Here is a 25,220-nt window from a genome sequence, read left to right as displayed (position 1 = left end):
CTCAGGATAAGAAAATGTAAAATGAAGTATGACAACCTTCATACATTACATCAAGATTAAATATTTTTTATTGGTTTTGATCCATGTTTTAATTATGAATAATTAAACTATTATTTTTATTATTAACGCAAATACAAATCTCCAACTTAACTTTAAGCGAAATTAAATAAGGGTAATTAACTCGGTAGCATGGTGTCACTTACTTGAACAATGAATCAAGCAGTGACGCCATATAAGATGAAACCATCTGCAAAATACACACCCTCACGTACCTGATGATGACAAAATCTTGTCGAAACGTTGTACATTTGCTGTTATATTAAAGTTTTTCTTCATTACCCATTCAAGCCGTCTCCAGCCATTATTATCCTCACGTAACGTTTAATGTTTACACATTTATTAGCTACTGAATTATTATGATATGAAAAATTATTAAGGGTGTCAATAATTTTTAAAGCAAGTATAGAAATTAAACACAAGTAAAAGCAACAAACTTACGCTCATTGTTGGTACAGTATTTGAAAGTAGAATCAATATTCAACAGTGAGCCCTAAATTACTATAATACATTTTTTATTACAATTTATGATGTCAATCACATAAGAAGTAGACACAAATATGCAGACTGAAGTGCATTATCAAGCTACTTTCCTGAAAAAACTTTATGAAAATAAAACTTCATTAACAAGTCGTGTATGTTACAAAAAAGAAGGATATCCAAGTTTTTTTGTTTTTTTTTCTCCATTTCTAACGCGAACAGTTTGAATAACTGCGGTAAATGTGTTTCAGTCACATGAAGTTCTAAGAGTCACCTTGGAAATGGTTAAACAGGCTCTAAAGAAAAAGATTAAATTTCGTTCTCACGTGAACATATTAACAAATATGACTATTACGTCGTTGTGGCGGGAAACGGCGAAGCTGGCTAACCACAGTATATTGCTGCATGTGGCCTACAAAATTCGAATAAAAATTACGTTTGATTACTTGCAGTTATTCTTTTTTTTAATCAATACATTCTTCTGTTCATTAGTTCAAAACAATTTTGAATTATAAGTGTGTAAAAATTGCATTTCAAATCTATCTCTTGTCTACCACAAGTGCAAGCTTACGAAATACGTCGTTCAACACCAGGACACTTTTAATTGAGTTAAACCGCTAATAAACAACAGTATATCAGAAAGGTTACTTTTAAACATCACACCTCTATTTGTAAATCAGCAATTAAGTGCGAATTCCATGACTCTGATCTTGACATGTGATCTCATGTCATGAAATTATTTCATTTATTAAATTTTGATATTTATACACGGAAAAACGATGGCTGAAAAATTGCTTTATTCCCTACAATGTTAATATAAAAGTTTGTTTGGTGTTAAAAGCACAATGCTACACAATAGGCTAATGTGCTGTGACCACCACGTGCGTTAAACAAAAGGTTTTTAGCGTTATAAGCCTTCAGACTTATCTCTGAGCCACTAGAGGGGAGTGGGCTAATATGAAAGCCAATGCCGCTCGTTGTGTAAAAATGACACAACTTTAAAAATGCGTTAAATGATTCTGATATTTAGTTACAATTTTGATGAAGTACTGTTTGTTTTAGAATTTAGCACAAAGTTAAAGAAGGGCTATATGCACATAGATGCCCATAATTTTGAACTAGAAGGCAGATAATCAATAGCATTCACTCCAACTCTTGGGCCAATTTTCTCCGATCAAACTTTGGGATTTGTCTTTCACCTCATATACTGCACACAAGGCCTCAAAATAGAGTACGTTTTTGTGACAACGAGTCGCAAACCATGAACCTTCGGATTCACAATCCGGGCATTTTAACTTATGGCCCTGCCCAGCCCTAATGTTGATTTGTCACGCTCACTTTCGTCTTTTTCACCTTCGTTGTCCTAGAATGTGGCCCTGCATGGCCAGGTGGTTAGGGTGCTCGAATCGCAATCTGCGGGTCGCGGGTTCGAATCCCCGTCACACCAAACATGCTCGCCCTTTCAGCCGTGGGGGCGTTATAAAGTGACGGTCAATCCCACTATTCGTTGGTAAAAGAGTAGCCCAAGAGTTGGCGGTGGGTGGTGATGACTAGCTGCCTTCCCTCTAGTCTTACAATGCTAAATTAGTGACGGCTAGCGCAGATAGCCCTCGTGTAACTGCGCGAAATTCAAAACCTACAAACAATCCTAGGATGTGAGCCGCAAGTGACGCAATCCGATCTTTGTTTTATGTACGGTTTCTTAAAGTAATATACGAATATACACACACCCACGTATCCACTCTATACATGTTTATTTACGCCTTCCGATCTTATCCATCATCAATTAACAAAAATAAAAAAGCACAATAATTGTAAAGTGACTGTTAAAATGTTACTTTCATGTCTTTCAAATTCGATGACGAGGAACCCACTTTGAGACTAATAATGCTTGGAGACGGCTTGTATGGGTAATGAAGATAAACTTTAATATAAGTTTTTCTTCATTACCCATCCAAGCCGTCTCCAAGCGTTATTTGATGTATGTAATTACGCACTATTTTGAGTTTCTGTTCATCGCAAACAAACAACGTTATCATTAGGATTTGTTATCCGTCGTTAAAATTTATCGGTAAAAGTTTAGAAATTTTCTGCCAAATCATTTGTAACATTTTACTACAGATTGCGACTTATAGCATGCAGAGCCAAAACACTTTCGAGCTCAGTCGAAATTATCAGTAGACAATACCGGCAATGAAAAATGCCAAAAACTAAAATACTTTTAACTCATTGTTTGATCAATAGCCTCCTTTTCAAATTACATACACGCTTCAATTAACCTTCCGTAAAAGATTTATTACTATGTTTTTCCAGGAGGCCAATAATGATAGAATTAAAACGGATAACAACTTCCAAAAATGGTAAGCTCGTGACTGTAAATGCTGATTATTCAGGTCACCAAGGTGCCATTATACGAATCTCAGTTTTGTTATCGATTCATAAAAAATTTAAAATATAACTTCAAAAGACGACATACTATATAATGGATTTCGGGTAGTGTATGCACACTGGAGTGCAGACATGTTAGCCAGTATCCAGCCACAGTTCTTTACTTCTACGTAACGTCAAACAGTGCCAAAATGTAGTTCTGATACATTCCGTTCCACCGCGACTTTATATAGGCTGTAGTTGTCACTGGATTTACTGCTTTACACGATTCAAAATCGTTTTAATATGACGTACACAATGCTCTGTAAAACTACTTTAAGGTTTTGATCACATATGAAAAACAAACAAAAAAAAGCGTAAGTCAATAAAAACTTAAAACTGTCTTTCTTGTATTTTTACTTTGAACAGTAAATCTTATATAGCAGATGAACGTTCAAGGCCAAAATTATTTTATATTTTATGTCTTGTATGCTTAGACCGATAGAATACATCTATCTGTATAACTTACTCAATAATAAACGCTTTACAACACAATACACGACACTATATAAAAGGCAGTTTTTTATTATTATTTTTAATATCTACCTTGGTTCTAGACACGCAACAAGATTCCTTTCAATCCCCCTCTGACTGATTGCACAGTATATAGACTACTTCTAACTTAGGGCGGAGCCGCAATGTAAGCAGCTGGTTTCCAGGGCCGTTAATTACGGCCTCAAACATTTACCTGGTAAATTTAACCATGTCACACATGAGGTTGCCCCTGACCTGCAAATTTACTTGACGCTACATGCACGTAAAAACCCCGATAGACTGCATCTTGCAATCCGAGCTACTATATACAAAAACATTACACTACTAGCAACTGCACGTGAGCTGCACGAACAACTACTAAACTCGTTATGAACAAAGACCTCGACACGCTTCACTTTTCTCAGTAAGCTTGTCGTACAAACCACAAGTTCTGGCCGAAAAACTGAGAAATCTGATTTTACGTACCGAAATGACTACCAGATATACATTACGAAAAAAAGAAAACATATACAACGAGGTTTAAAATTCATTACGTATCTTCACAACAGAATTGAACATGTCAAGCCTTTTAAATATGTATACGTGTTTCTGCATAATAGCTGCAAATGTATAAAGTAAAAGTAAAAGAAAAAAAAAAGCTCAACTTGTGGGAAGACTACTTTTTACCTATTTATGGGCATTTTTCACTTTCAAGTTCACAGACAACTGATATAAAAAATATCTGTATTCTGAAATATAGTACACTAAACAGACAAATAAAACCATATCATGACTAGCTAAGAACTACAGTTTCAAGATATATCATATTTCATCAGCCCAGATGGGTCATCGAATAAGAGAACTCAGCCCAGATGGGTCATCGAAAGAGAATGCATCCCAATGGTGCTTTTATGGCTTTATGGAGGAAGAAGGGTGCAGTTTTAGTTTGGGTACACAATCGTTAAGTAACAGTACTGAGAAGTTTTACTTAAAAATACCCTTTTTAAAACAAAATATCCAACATATGTTTACGAAGGGATGTTGTTATTGTTTTATAACAGGAGATGACTGGGCACAAGAACATTGTAGAATAAATTCAAAAAGAATGAATAAGGTCGACCACAGCTTGATTCATCACGTATGATACACCAAAAAACTTTGGTGTCCATCATATGGTTATTTTTGTCATTTAATTATCGAGAAAAGTAAAGAATAATAAGTTACAAGTAAAGAATTTAACCGTCGCACTGCCTAAATTGTTCCAAATACAAGTTCAAATGATTCCATCATTTTCTTGTTCACAACGGTGTCTATTTTTTCGTGTATATTCTTAGTGAAATATATGTGTATTTTGTTTACATTTTCACTTCCTTGCGGTATATAATCAACATTTTGCAATCAATCTTTTGTGCAAAAACAGAGCTATACATAAAACTATATTTTATGCAGTTTTATGATTGCGCCAATGCCAAATAGCTATGACTATATACAACATCATAGAATATGATGTATAAAACGACAGTTTGGGATTTTCACACATGCAATTCACTGGGGCTATTTCTTTCTTTATCAAACACCGGAAGCTGACTTTTTTTTTCATGGCCAAGCCGCCAACGGGTAGGTTTCTATTCACACGAGAAACAGAACTGGTCACATGCAACCCCTGCTAATTCACATGACTTCAAACGCATTCGTTACAGTCTTAACTCCTTTACATGTCATTTTTTAAAGTCACATATATTAATAAAAAAAAAAACAAAAAAAAACAAAGTAACTAACCCCAACCCCTATTCCTTGCCTTTATATATTAACTTTAGTTTTTCATTTCCTTAGATATATTACAATCACAAACGATTTATTTACTACGGTGAAAATATGGTACATGCTACTCCTGGTACCCATATTAAAACTTTTAGGAGTATTGAATTCTGCCACGCAGGATTAAACTTACATTTTACTGGTGTTTTCATTCACATAACGTGCCCGCCTGCGCAAATTCCAACAGTTTCTGCTCTCACGAGAAATGAGATTCACAGAGTAAGATTAGACTCTCGTAACCAACCAATGAAATAGGGGATCATTTATTAAAACTGATATTCAGTTTCAAGACTTTTCCAGGAATACTTATAAATAGACGTTTTTCTTCCACAATTTCAAGCACCTGATCAAGCCTTTAAAAGCTAAAATAAAAAACAGCACGGATATTCCATTCTGTAGCTTTGTGCTTACCAACAAACAAAAAACAGCATGCAAGAAACCACACGCATGAAAGTGTAAACAGTTCCGATCTTATAAAAAATACTTAGTTGCTTATGGCTTATTCGGAAGAACATAAAAGGCAGGAAACTTTTATTATATATTTTATGCTCAAAGAAAGTTTAATATTATGTAAGATTAGAAAAATGTTCTTGCATATATCAAATCTGAAGTGAAAGGGTGAGAAATAAAGATAACTAATCAAGTTTTGATTTATGTGGTTTTTTTCTGGATACCAAGTAATATTTGTGTTACAGAACATCATTGGAAAAAAATCACAAAGGTTTGTTTCGGATATTCATGCAAAATGACACAAGGTGTTCCTAATTTTGACTAGACTAGAAAAAAGGCAGATGGTCAACAGCATCCACTGACAACTTTTGGACTACTTTAATCAAATAGAAGGATTTAACTATAACACACACTCATGTTTCTAAACAACACAGCAGGATTTTGCAGCAACAGAACCTGAACCATAAACTCTTACATTCAGATTCTGGAACATTATCTGCTAGGCTACACAAAGCCAAATCACAAATGAGCAAACACTGACGAGGAAGAGAAAATGATTTATTTTAAAGAGTTTTTTGTTTCAATCTTCTCGCTAGTACCTTTACTTTAAAGGCACAGTACAGTATAAAATATATGAAAAACAAAAATCAAAGGAAATAACTAAAAAATGTCAGTATCCTCAGAGAAAAGTAGACTTGAAAATCATTTTGCAAGATAAATCATGTTTTAACAGTGAAACCTAGTGCAAATAATTCTAAATCTGACCTATGACATCATTCACAAATATGTATATTGAGTTTGGAATAATGATTAGTGACAATACTGACAAACCAAGCACAGTTTCATTCAATGCTTTTCAAAGGTTCTTTTAAGCTATGTTATAGAAAGTTTCAGTGCCAAGTGTAAGTTATTTACGGAAACCTCTTGAAAAGACATTAATACTTCATGAAGTTTCTGCTTCTAAACTAGAGCACATGAAAATTAAGCTATCTATAAATTTTATTATTCAACATGAGATTCTCCCAACTGTTATTTCAAAATTAAAAGCAAATACAAATGGTTGAGAAAAAAAAATCTACCATTGAATCACTGGTAATACTAAACCCATCCTTTTAATGACTAACTTCCATAACTCAGCTGAATCCTTATTTATTACAAATCACAAACACATTTTTCTATTTATAGAATATGACTACAGAAAATATTCTTTGTATAAAATAGATATAAAAATCATGCTTCACAAGTAGTAAATGTATTCATTAGTTTGCAATTCTAATATTTTTATCTTGCAACTTACTTGAATGTTTACTGTTCTTCTTCCTCTTTGATGGCGATAGATTTGAAGAACCATTTACTGTTGAATCTGATGGTGGAGATGTGGAAGTCGTTGACAATTTCAAAGCCTGATCATCATGAGGTGATGTAGACGAAGTTTTGTTTTGTTTCATCACTGGATTCTGTGAATTTACCACTTCTGAACTACCAACACTTAGAACATCAGAAACAGGTAATGACTGTGGCGATGATGATGATGATGATGTCCACCTTGAAAGATGAGTTGTTTTTACACTTGTAGTCTCTGATACACGAAGTCCAGCAGACTCCCTAGAAAAATTTAGAGTCTGGTCATTCTCTTGTACCTTGATAATGTTTTTCTTCAGTTTATTAGTCCTTTTTTCTGCAGTAGCTTTTGAAAAAATCTGAGATTTCTTTCTACTCACAAGGAAAAATTTTTTACGCCTTCTTTTTGGTGGAATATACCCATCAGCTTTAATGCCACGTTTGCAAGTATCATTTGTACAGAGTTGTGAAAGACCATCAAACAGACTCTTTAACTGCACAGTGTCTGAAGAAATGAGTGATGAAGTTTCATTAAAAGATGTAGAATGTGAATGAGATGATGCACTGTTCAGTGAAGATGAATATTTTGATTTCAAGAGAAAAGTTGAATTACTGATATTAGGAGCTTCAAGATTGCAAGACAATTCTCTTACATTCAGTGTGTCCTCCTTTTCAGTAGTAGTTACTTTCTTGGATTTGGCTGTCTCCTCTACTTCGTTAGGATGGCTTTCTTCACTGGATTTCAGATGGATATCTACACTTGTCATTGTATCAGGTACGACAGTTGTAAATGGTGTTGCCATGGAGCTTATGGCAACACGAGATTTACGTTTATTACCAGGGGTGAAAAATTTTGATAATCCATCAATCAGACCTTTGGGTTGGCTTGAAAATGAAAATGGATCAAAGAGAGCAGGAATGATAGTTTGTGACTGCTCTTCCTTTGCATTATGCTCATGATTTGTAGTTTCTGCACTTACATGGTTGTGATGTAGTAAAACTTGTGATTGAGATGATGATGAGACTATTCTATTTGCATCAATTTGCCTTGATGTCAAAGCTATTTTTTTCTTTGTCCTTCTTACCTGTTTCTGTCTCATAGATTTTTTGCTGTTAAGAAAAATTACCTAATTTACCATGCACTTCAAAATTTCTTTACCAAGTTTTAATATTCTGGATAAAAAAAAAATAATTCTTAACATTTCATGTATAAATTAATAGATTTTGGTTTATCCAACATTTAACAATGACAGACTGCTAACTCACTTGAATTTTAGCTACTTGTCTCAAATCTTATTTTTTTTAGACTGTCATTTGACATTTAGTAGTGAGAAACAAACTACTGATAATAAAAACTGAAACCTCAAGTTTTTGTCCTTTCTTTATTAAAAGCACATATGCTTTGTAATTTATCAAATTATTTACCTTTTGACTTTTACATTTTTTTCACTTGAAGATACAGGTAAATCACAGTCTGAGGAGAGGTAAAACCTGAAAAATTACAAAAATGTATTTGCTAACATTAGTTTCTTCTAAGTTACAGTTCTAAGAATTAGAAAACCTGATATGAAAACATTTATATATAAAATTATTGATTATGCAGCGAGTGTGCAGAAAAATAAAAATTATGTAGTTTGTGGTAAAATAAAAAAAGCAACCTTTAACAGCTTAAAACAATAAAAGTTAAGATGTCAAGACATAATTAGTCCATTTCCATTATCAACAGCAATTTAACACTGTTTTTTAATAAACAATAATAAATGCACTTTTAGACATCTAGAAGTTATAAAGAATAAATATTTAAGACACTCTATTATGACAAGTTATTCAATCATAGTAAACTAATAAAAAAAGAAGTTCTCGATGACATTTCAAAAGTTTTGAAACCACATCAAAATCGAAAACAAATAAAAAATCAATGACTAATTTAATAAAAAATTTAGATTAAGTAGCAATATTTGGACCAGCACTTAGAAATTTCATAAATCTATAATGAAAAGGGGTTAAAGCACTGAAAAATATTAAAACAACATGTATGTTTTTTCAGTTACAATCAGGCAGGTGATGCTATTTTATCCATGTCTACTAAACAAAATAGTAAATCATTACTTCACCATTTCCTAACACTATGTCAATTAATAAAATATAAACAAATAAATTCACCCACATTTCTGAAATATCCAGCTTAGAATAGAAAGCTATGAAAATTAATCAGACAAAATACTTGCAAGCCATAAAATCAGATGACGGTAAAAGTAAGTGTGAACAGGCTAATGTTTTATCTTCTGTTAACAAAACATTTATTGCTAACAAAGCAACATAAAAATACTGGGTTAGGTATAAAATTGTGCATCATAGGAAAACAGCAAATTTTCTCCATTTTCTGGCTATTTTTGGAGCACCTCAGCTGTAAAAATTAGGCATAGCAATGATAATTAATACACAAGATTACAGGGTTAGATGGATACTTATTACACAAATGTTATTAATAACATCTCACCCACACCATTAAGCTAAAGAACTATCCACCAGTTGAGTCATGGTGGCATGAAGTAGGAGTTAAGCAGTTTTAGCATCTAGCAGTTGGATGATTTCTCTAATGAAGGAGGCCTTTGGGTCTCCAAAAGTATGGAAAACATTTTTTTCTTCAAAACTGGTCTAATATATAAGTGATATTTTGTCTACACTCATTATAAAATATCAAAATTATTTAAGTAATCAAATGGGCAAAAGTTTTACTTAATACATTTTTATTAGACACAGACATAATATAGAACCATTACCTAATGGATATGATAAATAGTAATTCTACATTTCAAATTTATAGTTTTGAAAATATCTTATTTTAAACACTCAGGTTTCTGCACAATTAAAAACCAGCTTGGGTAAGCCTTTTTTAAGAATAAGAACATGTTTAATTGTTATGCTTAACTATAACAATTAACTTAGAAATTCTTCAAATATAATTTATACTCAAACACAAGTCTGGTAATCAAGTATTGTATTCGTGCCTGTTCACACTTCTAAGGTCTTTCAGAAAGTCAGGGATAAATTATAGCTCCCAGATTATTTCTGGTTTGTATTGAAACAGTTTCATATTTATTTCAATTCAACGAAGATAATTATAACTTATAATTAATCTCTGTTGAGCATAATTTAGATTTGTCTAATGTCAATTTTCATACAAACATATTTTTAAAAAACTCTAAAACACATACCTCTCTACCCTCAGTGAACAACTATAATTGTAAAAACTTTCTCCAGTTCTTAAAGTTTAAGAAAACTAATGTAACTAAATATGGACTTTGTTGACACTGAATATTACAGTTTTACAGATTAGAGCACAAAACTGTTATATACTGTTTTCATTGTTATATACTTCATATATTTTTAATATTCATTGTATTCTGTTTTCTATTAAGCACCCAAAAATACAACAAAACTACAAGCATTTTTAAATATAATTTACAAAGTTTGCTTTCATTGAGGATTAAAATAATACTTAACAATGCTAATTTTATTTTACTTAAATATTTCTTTCACCAAGAAATAGCATTGTAAATGAAGAAAATAGTCTGCATAAAATTCTTAAACTATTTTATGTTTAAATATACTTCTTAATTGTTAATTACTCATTTTTTTTTAAAAAGCTTTATCTACAAGAAAACTTCAGTATGGTTGTAGCAAGATTGACATGGTGGGAAGCACTCCTCGTTCTGATGGCCAATATACAAATTTAGAAATAAAATGAAAATTTTAATATATCCCTGTGCTACTTTAGTAAAATTAAAAAAAACTACACATATATTAGCATTTACCCGTGTGTTGTTTTATCTGCTTTACTTTTACTATTGCTTTGTTTTTTGTACCACATCTTTACAGTAGCTGCAACTTCATTTATTAATCTTCGACCTCTTTTATTCTTCAAACAAAGCTCATCCAAACAGTGCTCACAGCTCCAAGAACCTGAAGAATAAAAGTATAATTTAGATAAATAAGTTGTTCCAGACAAAATACTTTCATCTGGAATGCCAGTAGCCAAATGATGGGAAATCAATACTTAGCTAAAAGGGTATGCAGCTCTATCAATTCTTCAGTTTACATCTTTAAATTAGACACTGGTTTACCATACAAAAATTAAAAAAATATGCAAAAATTATTTATGCATTAATCATGAAGGATGCCGCAATTAAGATTATATTGCTATCATAGACTTTCAATGAAATTCAATTTCTTGTATTACTTTAACGTACTCTAAATATTATTTTACTCATTTGTACTAGTTCCACATTTACAGTGTGGAAGATGAAGAAGAATTTCAATACTTCAGAGAGTAAATCAAATCATTAAATAAAATGTAATTGAATAAATTACTAAAAGCACCTTTTGGCATCTTTAAAAGAGGTGGCTGTAAACATCCCATGTGAAAGCCTTGATCACATGAGTCACAGAATAACAAGTCTTCCTAATGGAAAAAAATAAAATATTTTACAAATTACTCTCACAACAGTGGTTTAAAGACAAGCATTGACAAAAACGTTAATACTGTTATGTAGATATTTAAATCATAATTCAGATAGGTAACCAGATAAGCTTACTGTTTCATCCATAAAATAAACAAGAGTTAAAAACATAAACATTATACATTCTAAAAAAATTCACAGTAAAGGACACTACTGAAGGTAGTTAAACAAACAACAACAAATAGAAACATATACAGCTGAGAGAAATATCAATCTCGCTGACAGGATGGTGAATTTCTTACAGTAATGTGTAGTAATTAAAGTCAGCAGCACATTTTTTCATTGTTTTTAGCTGGCAACAACATTTGGTTACCATTTACATAACATAGAGTTCAGTGACTTATAGCTAAAACAAAAATGCATGATGAAAATTATCATTTTTTTCGTAAGAATAAAAACAACTGTAAAAATTCTCAGTACTTACTGCCTGGTTCCTGCTTCCACAGACTTTACATGTTTTACATTCGATACACTGCCATCTGGTATTCTGTATACGTGCTGTCAATTCTTGGGAATATTTCAGACAGTTGGGGTGTCCTAACACAAAGCATGAATATTCATCAATCTGAGATGCCACTGTATTTAGCTATTATACATTTTGCTTTAGTAAAATAGGTTGAGATAATTGTATTAAGTTATGTTACTGAATAATAATAGAGCCGAGTTATGTGAATAAGGAGAGTATTTTCAGTTTTATACACTGAAAGAAACGTTTTAGTATTTACCAGTTCATAACGAACAAAATCCTGCAAGTACAGATATATTCCAGGTTTAACCCACTAATGACTTAAACTAAAGAAAGTGCCTTCTATATCAGCCATTTAACATGTGTTTGGAAGTCAAGCTTGTGTTATTTCTAACATTTCTATTACATAATTGCTGTACATAACTGTTTTTCAGTCCATTCCATAAAACATATATAAATTATTTTAAAACTGAAAAATACATTTATCAATTCCGAAACAAAAATGGATTTACTGAATTTCTCTGTCACAATTACAACAACATTTTAGGCTGTCAAGCCTCAAAAACTTTTCAGGTTCATCTGTTTGATACTCAATACAATGAGGTAGATCTAAGCTGCTCATTAATGTCAGGTTAACCCTTATGTACACTAGTGTGAAACTAATTAACATTTCTACTCCTTTCAGTTACAACACTTAAGGTTCATCAATTCTAACACTATATTTTTTAAGAGTTAAAGGTACTCCAACATAATTTGCACTCCTACTCAACATCATGTATTCATGTATAAATAGCTCTCCTGCATCTAACAGTTTTCATATTAGTAATGCAAGCCAAGTTTGTAATTTCAACAAGATAGTGGTTTAAGTTTACCATCTCACTACTGTTTATTTTATCTTTATTCAGGCTATCTGAAGCTTTAACTACACAGTTATTTTCTTTACAATCATCATGATGTTTCAGGTTAGCACAATTAGATAAGATTGAGTTAAAAGAAAACCAAACAAAATGAACAGGTGCCAAAGGTACTTATTTTGCATAATTTAAACCAAGTAAGGAATAAATTGAGATTATGGCACTTCCAACAATTAGAATATAAAAATTCAAAGTATAAGCTGTATATCAGATCTAACTCAAACATAAAATTTAACTTGCACAACAGAGTCACAGGAGGGGAGTGGGAACAACAGTAAAATAAAGAAATGAATTCATTCAGGCATGAAAGTCACAAAGCGTGTCTTAATGCTAAAGTTTGTTGCAGCTGCACATTCTATCTATGAATACGTGTTTGCATTGACAAGTTGTGCATCATTCTAGGACAGATCTCTACCCTTAAGAACACTAAAGAAGATTAACTATCTTGCCTTTATGTTTTGCTTTTTCAACCTCAGTTGCCGTACCATTGTTATGCACCGTTGAAAACATCTATTTCCTGTAATTATCACTGTCACAGTGACCAAATACATTTCTTTTGCTTCAAGGCACAATGTATATACTAGCAAGTACACTTTTTGTCACTGAATGTATTATTAAGAAATAAAAGCATAACATTATAAAAATATGAAATCAAATATTCTACTAAATAAATTTCTGTGAATCTAATTCATTACATGTATCAATGTTTCTAATCTATGCAAGTATTCTTATTAGAAGCAGAGATAAATATTTTTCACAACAAAAATTTGTTGTGTTTAAACATACAGCTACAACAAACTACAAGTCATTATTTTTCACACTACAGCATCGTCACTTCTTGCCGTTCTACAATTGTATTCAGTAGTGATCATTAATAAAATTCAAAATGGGATTAACTGTAATGAAACCAACTAGCAAAAACCATAAACACTCATGAAACAGGCCATCTATCCACATGTTTATATAAACATCAAGAAATGACTGATACCGAAGTCATAATAAGTTCTGTTCAACCACTTATCTTAAAATATACAATTAGTTACTTTACTAGAAAAAAGTTTTAATCTACCAAACTTGTGTACTGCAAAACACGGAACAAGTCTAAACTTCAACAAGTTATATCAACTAAAAGCACATATGACCATAAAAACTACATTCACTTCTGGCAAAAGTTATTTTTCGTATATTATCACTTTAATCTGAATTATAGCTTAAAATAATTGTGGTCTTTAGTTTTATAGTTTATAAATAACTTCTGTTTTGAGATCAAGTGAATAACAACATATAAGAATCTGTCATTAGTATATAATTTCTAAATAACCACCTATTAATCCAGACAACAAATGCATTAATTTGTACACATTAACTGTAGTTAAACTTTGATAATAGTTGCATTGCAATATTACGTAGAAATTATCTTACACTGAAATTTTACTCATTTGAAATAACTAACTAAAAACTACAATGCTTTGAAAAAAAAAGAACCCCATATTTAACTCTTAACACACATCTCCCTCAACTAATAGTGTTTCGATGGTGAATATTTTTGTGGTAAGCCTAAAATAAGTTTTCACATGCTGGCTTTTATATAGAATGTAGTTTTATTTCACTAATGATGATTGCACGTTACAGAGATATCTGTTAAACTCTGATAGAGTTGTGAAACTTTTTGTATACCTCTTCTGATAAATTTACCTAAAAATTGGGAAGTGGTCATCATTTTTCTGAGTCAACTATAATAACAAAACAATATCTAATACACGAAAATATTTTATAGACCCTAGGAGCCTGAGAAGACATGTCATAAAACAGTTCCAAAGTTAATTGCATGTATAAAGTTGCAAGGTACTCCATCTGCTACAAGCATAGCAGATGTCATCAGGATGAAATATCAGTTGCCAAACAGTTTGCTAACAAAATAGGCAAAAAGTCCCAGTTACAGCACAAGAGCTTAATAAAGAAAACAGAAGTTTGAACAACTAGCATGCATAAAGAAGAAACAATAGGAGCTCCTAAGGGGTGCAGTTTTGAAGAATAATATTCTCCCCATGTGACAGTCCCAATTATGAGTTATGATGATTTATTTAAGGTATTTGGTATAAAGATTAGCACAGAATACTTTCACACAAACATACTGTTCACAACAATTAGAATGGATTGTGAAGTTTGGACTAACAGAGTGGAACACCACAGACACTGCAGTACTATGATGAAAATATACTATAAGAAGTTTCAAGGATTGTTTGCAGTCCTTGAAAGAAGCACTGATCAATGCAACATCAAAGATATTGATGAGCTGACAAAGGCTGGTGCATATTATAGACAAGGAAAACTCAGAACTGATGAAGAAACAAATACCCTTATGAAATATGGCAGTGTGCTTCGTACACTGAAAAGTGCATGACACCTGTTTTATTATAGTCCTCATACAAGTTCTGTGAGCTGCAAACCAGTTTACGATAAGTTCCCATAGTTTTACAAGTGGATAATAGAATTCTGAGAAGCTTAACCATGCTAAACCACTCAAGAAAGAGAAAAAGACCATTCTAAACTTTAGTCACGAGACAGTGCTATTTACCCTATTCTTCTGCTTGATAATGTATCTCATTTATCATGGGGAGTAGTCATGCTGTTCCTGCAATCACCAGAGTAAGCCTTGTACTTCAACACTGTATCAACCACAGTACACATTTCCAAAAAGTTCATTATATATATATATGCAAGTGTCTCTCTCTTTCTCTGTGGGTCTGTTCCTTACGTACAGCCACATCTTTCAAGCAACAAACTCCAAACTCAGGATACAGATACAACTTTATGCAGGAAGTAACATGGGATATGTGGCCGCATCCTCAGAGGTCGTTTGGAGGATGCAAATTGAGGACAAAGTGACCAATATAGCAATTTTTGAAAAACAGGACAACCAAGTGGTCTCAAATTGAAAAGGCCAGATTTTTTTGGTGACTTGTGTTCAAACTTACATTTCTTCTCAATGTGAAGACTTCTCCTAATCATTCTATCCATGATAAACTATGTGTTAAAGCAATTTAAATACTTCTTGGATCCTTCATTTGTGCTCTTTCCCTACCTTGCTCTTTCTTCTACACATAATGCCTATTCTCTAACTTCCCTTAATGAAAAAGGCTGGTGTTTTCTCTTGAACATGCATGCACACTCCCTCAACTAAATAGGCTTGCTTCAGCCATATCTTTTGCTTTGCTTGCATGTACTCGCAAGAATCAGCTATACGATGACTTTAAAAAAACGTTTAGTATCAGCAAATTTTCATTTACATTGTGTTGCAATGAGAAGAGAATAAACCAATTCTTCGTTAAGTGGAACAATAATAAAGTCAGAATATGCAGCAAATGACACTTGATCACACAAAAGAAATAGGGACACCAAAGGGTAGAGAATTTTGTTTTGGAAACTTGAAATGTCAGGTAAAGCACATGCAAGAAGCAGGAGCAATGTACCCAGTTTTGCTTTGATTAAAATAGCTTCAACAGATTTGTATTTTTTTTTGCATGTTGTTATTTTTATTGATTTTAAACATAATATTTAGTTAATTAAAGAAATCATTTTGATTTTTTTGCAAAAAATTGCAATTAATAAAGTTGATTTAATCAAAACAACTCAGAATACTTAAAGCCATTCTCATCCGAGCAACACTGGGTACTTTTCTGGTTCTGTATAAACTCGTATGTAGTAGCATAGGGCTTAGAAAAGCTTCAGACTATATTATGGGTTTCCTTGTGAAGGACAACTTTGAGTGAGTGAAACAGATAATTGAAACTCTTGTTATTTTGGATGATGAACATAGGAAACTCTTGAAGCAAATGGAGTTGGTGCAAAACTACCTCAACTATGGCTATGATAATTGTAGAAATGAAAATGTGGAAAAGTGCATTTCCATTGACATTCCTTTTGGTTTAGTATCGGCTAAAGATGCAGTTGAAAAGCCTTTAACTTGTTACAGAAGCAGATACATATTATTCTTATTTGAACAAGTAGGAAAACAGTAAGTAATTATGATGTTCAATCTACAATAACTATGCTGAAGGACTGTCAGCACAAAGAAAATCGTTTCATGGGTCATAATCTGAAAGTGGTAAATCAGCAGATCATAATACTTTGTATCATGAATGAAATTAGAAAAAGGTATGAAGCATAAGGGCCATCAGATGAGGCTACTGTTGTAATAAAATACAGAATGAAACTGATTTCAGTATACTACCATGAGAAAACAGAAAAACCATTGGGGAAAAAGAGGCATGAATTGCAAAGGAGTCATGGCCAAATTTTTTACAATAGAAAAATAAGGAACTATCCTTGCTAGAATTGTGACAAACAAAGTGTACTTTGACTACTTTTCCAACAAAGATAACAAGGAGAACAAACCTGTCACTTATTCACTTATTGAAGCAATGATGATAAGGAGGAAGAAAGACCTATCACTCATCAAATGAATTGTGATCCATAGTATTAACATAACTCAAAATGACAAATAATTACTAGATGCTTACTTTGCAAGAAATCATAGCCTAGCTGAAACAAGGTTACAACTGCACCACACTGATACAAGCTGTTGTTTGTCTCTCATCATATGGTGGCCTACCCAGCTACAATGAAAAGCTTGTGAAACACAATTGTGAGCAACTCAAAAAGGTGTTGGAAAATTTCAAGGAAATAAAGACGTAGTTGAAGCATTTTGTCAACAGATTTAATTACTTTATTTTTTAATAGCATTCCAGTCTCAGACAGATTATTCACCATCTGATAATATCCTATTCAATTCTGTTCCTAACTTTTCCATTCAAGTGTTTCAATACTTCAGTGTTGGAAAGGAAGTGGTAGTAGATGTTTAATCTGGTAGGAATAAATGCAATTTACACTTTGGTTTGATGATGAGGCCAGAATCAGTATAGGTATTAATTACACTGACGTCAACCTCAAGGAATCAAAAGATGACACATCTATGGATGATGAATATGATGTGAAAGAGGGAAAGGTTGGTCCTGATGTTGAAACTGATGATGACAGGTATGGCAATAAAAATCCAAGCATAGACAAAAAATTGAAAAGGCCCAAAACATTAATTTCAGACTCTGAACATGATGTAATCAAAGGCAACGGGGTAAGATATGGTCTCCAATGCTGTACAGAAAGCTCTGGATATGCAAACTGCTGATAAACTTTCAATTGTGGATGAAATAAACCAAAACAATCAACAACATCTGACCCCACGAGTGCCAAAGGTTTAAGTTGTACCATTTCTATTCCAATGGGGCGAGGAAAATGACAGAGAAAGGGCAAGAATTATGGTCACAAAAACACCCTATTTTAAATGTGAAAACATAGGGAATATGTTTGATGCTGGAAAAGAAGTTAAATCCAACAAAAAAAGAGCCAGCCTTATACTAAAAGAACTAGTTAACAAATATCTGAGATTACTAGACTGAAAATCTTTCGAAAAAAAAGGAGCTGGCAAAAGAAGTTCTGGTCAAGTCCCCTCTCAAAAAGAGGTAGAGATATGTATATTTCTTGGCAAACCTCACTGATAGAAAGAAGTCAATTAAATCCAAGGAAGCATCACAAGCACTAAAAGTCAAATTTCACGTTGTTGACACTGAGTGATTTACATCAGCCAAACAATAAAGAATAAAGTGTTGAGCTTGAAGCAGCAGGCAAAAATAAATAAAAATATATCTCTTCTGCAGCAAATTCCAATAATAATACTATCATCAACATCAGAAATCCATTAGAATTTTATAAGACTCCTACGAATTAGTAGAATCTAGCCTGTAATTTTTTAATGACATGTCTGAATCTCTGGATCATCAAAATAAACTCTCCCTGAAAAATCTAACATTAATTATGGTGGCTGTTGCTGGTAAAGTTGTTATGAATAAAACACATGTAGCTGCATATTCCATATATTCTGAAATACAAGGTAGCAGGCAATAAACCACAAATGCTTTTAATGGTTTTTTTTAGCTACCAGATTTAATCATTTCTTGTCCCACCATCCACAACATCTACTTTTTCTGCAGTTGAAAGAGATATCCAGCATTAAAATTCATTAAATTATAACATAACTAAAATAAAACTATGTTCCAATTATGTAATGCAATATAACACTGAGGATGTCACAAGTGTGACTTTCAAAAGTTTGGACTAAGTTTGATTATGCAGGCCCCAAGGACTCTTGGCTTTGGGGCAGCTGCCTTGGCTTTTCATCTATTTGTATGCCACTGTTAAAATCTATTAAACTGCATACTTAAATCACTTTTATCACAAAAAAAAGCCCTGCTTATATTTCTCTCTTTCTATTTTTCAGCAATACAAAATTGGTGATTTCAATAAAGTGCATATCATTGTGCAGAATCATGATTGTTGTTTGCCTGTGTTATCAAAATACTGGCAGTACCACTCAATTTTAGTGAAACGGAAATTCCAAAGAAAATGAGGATAACCACTTCCTTCCAAGTACCTTGAAATGTAAAGCAATTAATTTAGTGGTTCAAAGCAGCTAGACAAGGAAAAACTGATCCACATCTGTATCTGAGAAAACACAGACAGAGATTGATCAGAATGCCCTAGATCAAGATGAGAAGCATCCTTTCTGAGTGGCAAATGGAAAATATGCTGTGTCAGAATTTGATCTTCTATAAACTATGATGTAAAATACAAAACAAGAATAAAGCTTGTGACTAAGGGTGGTGGTCCATCTTTGTGACTACAGGTTGCATTTTAGTCTCATCAATGATCAATTAAACAACATATTTTTGGAAAAATGGAACCTACTTTCATCTTAGTGCTGTTTGTTATTCATACAGTTTATCAGAAGAGTACTCATGATCTTTATATTACTATATGGTGTGACTCCAGCAGCACTTTTATCACAGATCCTCATTCCTTTGAAGTTGTTGAAGAAACTGGCAGTGTCCAAACTGTTTCAGTAAACACAGTCCATTATGAGATATTGTTCGAGACCACTTTATTCCATGCCTAGAGAAGCAAGGCATCATGAAAAACAGGTAAGGGAATATCCTCAATATCTATCATCACTTTAAAGGAATTCTGTAGATAGAATCATTGCTCCTTCAGTTAGAAACAGCTGGTGAGGCCCCAACATCACACCAGTAGATTTGTGGGGATTTCTCATAGGGAATGTCTGTCAAAATATTCTACAGAAACTTCTAGGTCTTGGAGATGGCCATTACAATTGAGATTATAAGTATCATTGAACACTATCTAGAAACAGGTTACATTTGCAGTGGTTAAGCTTCATTTGGATAGAAGCTGGTTATGCTGAATGAAAATGATGAAAAGCATACTGAACATCCATGAATTTTTGGAACACCCTGTAACATAATTAAATTTTCCTGAATAAAATTTATAATTCTCAATGCATTATTGGTGAAATTTATTCTTAAGAGTACATGCAGTTGTTAAAGTACAATCATTATAAATATAGTTTTCTTTAAAATCAATCTGTACTTTGGGTAAAATCTCTAGATAATTTGACTACAAGCTAATGAACTAAACAACAAGAACACAGTGAAAAATATTTGAGAAGAAACAATAAAATTATAAAAGTAAGCATACCACTATTTCCACAATCAGCACAGGAAATTAGCTTTTCCGAAACACCTTCCCGGTTGCTGTCCGCTGTCCCTCGACAGAAACTGCAAATGGGTATAGGAACTGCCTTCTACAATTAAAAGCATATGATTGAAGTATTAAAAATACTATAACTTTTACTATGTTCCACATTTACAGAAAACAAGCAGATATAACATACATAAATGTCAAAATGAACACAGAAAAAGATGTTTAAACTATCTAGACTAATTAAAACACAATAATACCAGAATACTGGTAATGACTGACATTATTCAAGAAGGTTTCAACTAAAAGTAAATGCTGTCATAAGATAAAAGTAATAAAGGCTTAAGGCAATACCAGACAAAATTTCACAGGACTACAATTTAAGGAATTAAGTACTTGCAATAATGTGTAGCAGCTGAGTTTTTAATTAGTGCTGTATATATATATATATATATATATATATATAATGTGTAACTTAAAGAATTTCAATTATATTAATTAAGAAAATATACTGAAAAGTCCAGGCAATATGGTTACAGCTATTTATTGCACATTTAAAAAGTCTAATCTGACTTACTAGTTCCATACAGACACACAAAAACACTATTTCATAAACATATAAACTGTTACTTCATTCCAGTCCAAAGCTATCCTCATAGTATCATAATTATGTAAGACCAACCATCTTTTGTTTAATGTCAGTTCAAAACAGAGCTATTTCAATCACACAATACTCCCCAAAATTGAGAGGAAGACAAATGATCACAATCTGAGTTTTTTTTTCAATACTTTTGTCAGGGATAATGAATTCAGAACCTTAAGTTTATGCAATCACATAAATAAAGACACAAAACCCAGAATTCTGTTTGCACTATATTTTGTTTATACAAAAGGGAAACAATCACCATCTTTCAACCCACTGTCATTCGAGTAGGTTTTTTTATTAAATTCTCTTTGGACATTTTTATAAACTTTATCAACTTAATATTTGTCATAGACCATTTGTTTTGTTTGAATCAAAGCACCTACTTATCATTTTATATATTTTCAAATTATGGCATATAAATATGATATAACAAGTGTGTGTGAATATTTTATGGTATTCACAGATTTAAAACTGGCTCACCAACTCCAACATCCAGATCTCTATTAAAGGGCTAACCCATGCCCCCGAAAGGGTGAAATTCATGAACAGTTTCACAAAGTTGAAACAACTTTTTGCTACTTGTTTAAATATTGGGTTTCTATTATTATTATTTAATTATATTAGCCCAAATAAAACAAAATACATATTTAGCATCCCCACCCTCTTCCTTTTTGCAGCTGTCTTCCCCCTACTTTTTTTTTTGGCGATTTTTTTCCTTTTTTGAATTATTGTTTTTTGATCATACAGAGAAACAAAGAAGGCTTTTCAATAAAAAATAAGAAGTGGTTTTTATCTAGGACTGAGCCATTGCTTTTGGCATTTAACATTCGCACAGAGAATCCATTTTTCACCCCGGTGACAATTCTGTTCAAAAATGGTTCACACCATTACACGCCAGAAGAGACTAAGCAATGTTCACACGTTGCAAACGATGATCATCAGAGAGTTCGTGAGGCACCCAAACACCTTCTTTCTGGAGTTTTCCCATATTCCTTAGATGTTTACATATTGTTTCATGAAAGACATGCAATTTCAGGGCCATTTCATGAGTGTTTTTGCCTTGGGTTAGACTCAACAAGCGACTTCAGAGCATCAATATCAATTCCAACATGTCGGCCCCTGCCATCACAGTTTTAAAGGCTAAAGTCACCTGATCGAAATTTGCTGAACCATTGTTGACACATTTACGAACGTTCAAAACATTCCCATAAACTTTTTTGATATTCTTTGTGGCTACATAGGCATTGTTTCCGTTCTTGTATTAAAACATCATTACATGCCGAATGTGTGTCTCGTCGTGTGCCATCACTATAAGGGATTAGAGTATACTAAACTTTACACATTATACAGGTGTACTTTGGTGACAGATTTTCTTGTAGACAGATGTTGTTGAAAAAGACAGATGTCTGTAGGTTTACTTTCTTCTTAGAAATCTTCTCAAGAAGTCGATAAGCCGTTTTAGCGTTATTAGAACAACTGGCAAAAGTTGTAGATAGTGGTGAATTGGCAGACGCGTTTCGAATACGATCTGCATCCATTATCAAGGCTGAGTGTTGTGTGAATTGCGATTATTGTTAGTGGATATTTAATCTTGAGAAGATTTCTAAGAAGAAAGTAAACCTACAGACATCAGTCTTTTTCAACAAAATCTGCCTACATTATACAGGCTACACTAACGTGACGGTGACGTTTAAGCAGTTCGGTTAACTATTATACTTGATGTACATTTTTTTGGGGGTGGGGGTAATGAAAGTGTTCCAAAACGCAACATTAATTTCTTGACGACCTAATACTTATACGAATACTAACTGGTGATGCTTCAGACACATTATCTGAATTTAAAATCATATCTGTGCCTTGTATAAAGTTCCAAAACGTGTATATTGGATGCCACCATTAACACTATGCATCATTAATATAACATTTTTCAAACCTTGCCCAGGTTAAATAAACATCTTGTTTCTTCTAATGAAATGTAGAGAATTTACTAGGATAATAGTAACTTCTTTATGACTGACTCGTTTTTAAGGAGGACAAACAAAATGTAGCATGGATGAGCTGGTACAGTTGTATCACACACAGCATAATTATTTCTATGTATGTTAATAAGAAAATATTTACCTTGAGTTGATTTAATGGTAGATAAAAGTTTGTGCTGGCAAATATACATATGCATCTATCTTGCAGTTTAATGTCGTATCAAAATTTTTCATACTATTTTTTTTTGTTATCTCGTTCTCTGGTTGATCCGTTAGTTTACGAATTTACAACACTAATATCCATTGGTTTTATTCCTAGCGATGGACAGAGCGCAGAAAATCCAATGTGTAGCTTAACGATAACAAAACAACAACTATTTAGCTCTTTTATGCATTGGATAGAATATCTAAAATTTCTATTCAAACAGAATGCCGGTCACAAAGAACCTTAACATATACTGAAAAGAAGCTTGAGAACAACCTAACTTCCAATATCATGAGCTTTAAAATATTAAGTAATTGTTTGTTTGTTTGTAATTAAGCAAAAAGCTACACAATGGGCTATCTGTGCTCTGCTCATCACGGGTATCAAAACCCGGATTCTAGAGTTGTAAGTCCGCGGACTGCCACTGGGGGCAATATTAAGTAATTCAGTTACCTGTGATTAAACTAAACCGTACATTTCACGAGAAACCTCGTAATGGATAGTGAAAAAAAGCAAGGTAATGAACCAAATATATTCAGTAGTCATTTGTAATTCATTCAATTTAAAATTCAGTAAATTATCCAGTTTAAACACTTAAAACTGAATATTTACCTATCAGACAAGACGTTTAGTTGTATTTTTGTGCACATTACTCTTAAGTTTAAAATGTCTGATAAAAACCACAGTATAGAAAAACCAAAACAAGTTTGCATATATTTATCATTTGTATCAATAAAAGTTTTTAATCGAGAATTTTTTTACGCTCCTTATAACAATGCTATTTCCAATTACAGTAGATAAAATTCCAGAAAACATCAAACATTTCCATGTCTTAAAAATATTTTCATTTCTATACAAAGAGGACACAGAACGCGTACATTTCTGTTAACCTATATCTTTTCCTTGTAGATCCACTTTCTAATATAAAGAGCAGTATGATTTATGTATCATTATCCTAACTTTTTCTTAATAAAAACTGGTCGAATACCATTCAAAGAAAAAAGTTAACAAGCTCGTATGATTATCAGCCTACTCGGAACACAATGTCAGCAAGCTGTCTGGGCTGGCCGAGTGTCTTTAAAAAGTAAAACCTGTTTTGCACAATGAGAAACAGGATCTTAGTAAAGCTCAACGGCTCTAAAACTTGTCCTGCGCGTGCGAGTTAAGCAGCATGACATCATACTTTAGTTAAAAAATGATAGTATATTGGTTCTTTTGTTTCTCGAAGACTACACACTGACAAACCAGAACATATTAGTTACTAAAACACACACATGCAGCATGAAACAGAAAGCTTAAAATGAGTTTACGTGAACAAAACTAATCTCCTGCATAATTTCAAATAAACCGAATAAAACGGCTGTAAAGCACGCAACCTCTACAGTCACGATCACTATAATGAACGCGACCCCATGTCAAAAAAACTCTTAAAAGGTAAGTTGCGTTTTACAGTAAAGTCATCATTTGTTTGTCCCAGCTCTTTATATATCTTTTACACACACCACGTTCAAGATGTAAGCAGAAGTAGCACCATACGTTTTTACACAGACCACGTTCAAACAGAAGTAGCACGATACGTTTTTACAGAGACCACGTTCAAGCAGAAGTAGCACGATACGTTTTTACACAGACCACGTTCAAACAGAAGTAGCACGATACGTTTTTACAGAGACCACGTTCAAACAGAAGTAGCACGATACGTTTTACAGAGACCACGTTCAAGCAGAAGTAGACCAGTATACGTTTTTATAGACGAACCTCGTTACAAACAGAAGTAGACACGTATTACTTTTTACCAGAGACCAGTTTACAACTAGAAGTACGCACGA

At 32.8% G+C, this 25,220-nt stretch overlaps 1 protein-coding gene across 4 annotated transcripts in view; it reads right to left on the bottom strand.

Annotated features, from left to right (window-relative positions):
- Window positions 1-25,220, bottom strand: part of LOC106457663 (histone acetyltransferase KAT6B-like) — a 96,126-nt gene that overhangs the window by 35,765 nt on the left and 35,141 nt on the right. For 3 of the 4 annotated variants that reach the window (XM_022389336.1, XM_022390378.1, XM_022389854.1), the window contains 6 exons: window positions 20,559-20,664; window positions 11,995-12,107; window positions 11,431-11,512; window positions 10,866-11,013; window positions 8,473-8,538; window positions 7,004-8,157 (listed from right to left, as the gene is read on the bottom strand). In XM_022389336.1, the coding sequence (XP_022245044.1) occupies window positions 7,004-8,157; window positions 8,473-8,538; window positions 10,866-11,013; window positions 11,431-11,512; window positions 11,995-12,107; window positions 20,559-20,664 (1,669 nt within the window). The remainder of the gene's footprint in view (window positions 1-7,003; window positions 8,158-8,472; window positions 8,539-10,865; window positions 11,014-11,430; window positions 11,513-11,994; window positions 12,108-20,558; window positions 20,665-25,220) is intronic. The other variant, XM_022390882.1, reaches the window with a different exon arrangement.

This window comes from Limulus polyphemus, unplaced genomic scaffold (genome assembly GCF_000517525.1).
Source record: "Limulus polyphemus unplaced genomic scaffold, Limulus_polyphemus-2.1.2 Scaffold0, whole genome shotgun sequence".
Classification (NCBI taxonomy): Eukaryota; Metazoa; Arthropoda; class Merostomata; order Xiphosura; family Limulidae; genus Limulus; species Limulus polyphemus.
This window is presented reverse-complemented; position numbering and strand designations above follow the sequence as displayed.